This window comes from Chinchilla lanigera, unplaced genomic scaffold (assembly GCF_000276665.1).
Source record: "Chinchilla lanigera isolate Chin_1 unplaced genomic scaffold, ChiLan1.0 scaffold00113, whole genome shotgun sequence".
Classification (NCBI taxonomy): Eukaryota; Metazoa; Chordata; class Mammalia; order Rodentia; family Chinchillidae; genus Chinchilla; species Chinchilla lanigera.
In genome coordinates, this window is record NW_004955514.1 from 3,703,753 (window position 1) to 3,705,952 (window position 2,200).

The following is a 2,200-nucleotide window of genomic DNA, read 5'->3' on the forward strand; positions in this document are numbered from 1 at the left end:
GGGATTACAAATATAACTTCCTGGGCAGCAAGGAGAACTGGGAATGGCTCTTTTTTTTTTTTTTTTTTTTTTCTGGTACCTGGAATCAAACTCACGACCTTGTGCTTGCCAGGCAGGTGCTGTGCCACTGAGCTAAATCCCCAGCCCCCTGGGAAGCGCTCTTTATAGTGATGTGAGGCTGGAACCCAAAGCAAACTTTTTGTGGAGGAAGACGCTGAGGTCTAAAGGAAATGACCAGTTTCTCTAAGATCGGTATCATTTCACAGGCGTTTATCCATCAGACAGACACCAGCAGCAGCTCCGCCCAGGACGGGAATCGCCCGCAAGGCTTCCGGGAGCCCAGGGACCGGCTCCCAGCCCCTGCACCCGCCTCGGTCGGGAATCTGGAGTGCAGGGCTTCACACGGGTCCTGCCTGCACAAAGTAGCTATGACAGGCAGATGTGAGCGCAGCCACGAACACCATGAACTCGTTGAAGTCCACGGTGGCGTCCCCGTTCGCGTCCAGGTCCTTGAGCAGTTTGTCCACGGTGTCCTTGTCCTTTCCGCTCTAGAGAGAGAGAGGCCCAGAGTCAGCAACACGGATGCCATGCGGGGTTCTGCCTGAGCCAGGCCCTGCCGCGAGAGGGACACGGTCTCGGGGTTGGCCCTGTGTTTGCTGTCACGGAGCCCGGTGCCAGGCCCAGCCGTGTGCACCAGACCTGCAGTGCCCGGGGTCGTGAGCTGCCCACGGCTCCTGCCCTCAACTCCACGCCTCACGGTGTAGGCCGCACGTGAATCGTGGTGTGCTGCACAGCAGGGAGTTCAGCGCAGCAGCAGACTGCGTGTGGATTTGTAACATGCTTGTCCCCGGGGACTGCGCTGATGACCGCGTGCGTACTCAACTTCTTGTGCCCCGCTGCGTTTATGGGTGTCCCCGCTGCCTGCCTTGCGCACGCCTTTACATGCACCCGTGGAACTCACAGCCCTGGGCAAGGAAGGTGCATGCCCGGTGTCACACGAGGACACTCAGGGCGGGAGAGCCCAGGGTCCCATGAGGCCCAAGGGACCTGCCAGAGGCCACACGGGGAGAAGGGCTGAGCCCCAGGCGTGCAGGGAGGGGGCACAGGACTCCCGCTTTTCCTCTCTGCTAGGCCACCGGCTTGAGCCCCAAGGTCCCAGGTCTGCTTTGAGAGTCAGGCTGGCTGCTGCTACTCCTGCTGCTGCGACCGCCCCGGCCGGAAGACCGACCTCCCCTAGAGACCGGCCCGACCGGGGTGCAGGTCTGCACATTGGCAGCAGGGGGCGCTGGCCACCCAGCTGGGGACCCGAGGGCTGCGCGTGCCTGGGGCTGCCGCTGTGTGCCGGGAGGGGTTCCACACAGCTGGTGTGCGAGTGCAGCAGTGAGGGGGCACTAGGAATTCAGCAGCGGGCGGCCCGCGCCCACGCGCCGCACCACCCCGCCGCCAGCCAGAGCGAGGGCTGTGCAGGCAGCAGCTGCGCGACACCTGGTGCTCGGGAAGCGCCGGGTGAGCCAGGCCCTGCTGGGCGTGGAGGAAATGGTGCTCAAGGCCAGCCGCCACCGCCCCGCCCCGCCCCGCTCCCCGCCGCCCCGCTCCCCACGCCCAGGGAGACGTCGTTCTCCAGCTATCTCCGACCCTGCCAGGCTTCAGGACCATTTCTAGGAGGGAGGGCTAGGCAGGGGCACCAAGCCGGCCTGCTGGAGTGGCCCCCAGGAAACCAGCGAGAACCCTTGGCTTGGGCGCTGGTCCTCAAAGCTGTTTCCTGGAAACCGCGTGTGGTGGGTCACACCTGTAATCCCAGCACTCAGGAGGCTGAGGCAGGAGGATCACCAGGGGTTCCAGGCCAATTAGGGCTACACAGTGAGACTTTTTATAAAAAAAAAAAAAAAAAAAAAAAAAAATTCCCCCAGCCTGGACACCTGAATCACTGTCCCTGATTCCAGTGGGCCAAAATCCCTTGGATCAAAATCCTCAAACATGAAGTCTTCATATTAGGTGCTCATCAAGACATCCCAGACCCACTGGGCGTGGTGGCGCATGCCTGTAATCCCAGCACTCTGGAGGCTGAGGCAGGAGAACTGTTGCAAGTTCGAGATCAATCTGGGATACAAAGTGAGCTCAAGGCCAGCCTGAAGTGCATAGAGATCCTGTCTCAAAAAGACAAAAAAAAAAAAAAAAAAAGAAAAGAAGATTCCTTTTC

At 60.4% G+C, this 2,200-nt stretch overlaps 1 protein-coding gene across 1 annotated transcript in view; it reads right to left on the minus strand.

Moving 5' to 3' along the window:
• Positions 1-249: 249 nt before the first annotated feature.
• S100p (S100 calcium binding protein P) overlaps positions 250-2,200 on the minus strand; it is a gene marked incomplete at its 5' end in the record, with an annotated part of 3,097 nt that continues 1,146 nt past the window's right edge. The window contains 1 exon segment of the mRNA XM_005408812.2: positions 250-548. Within this exon segment, the coding sequence (XP_005408869.1) occupies positions 399-548 (150 nt within the window). The 3' untranslated portion in view covers positions 250-398.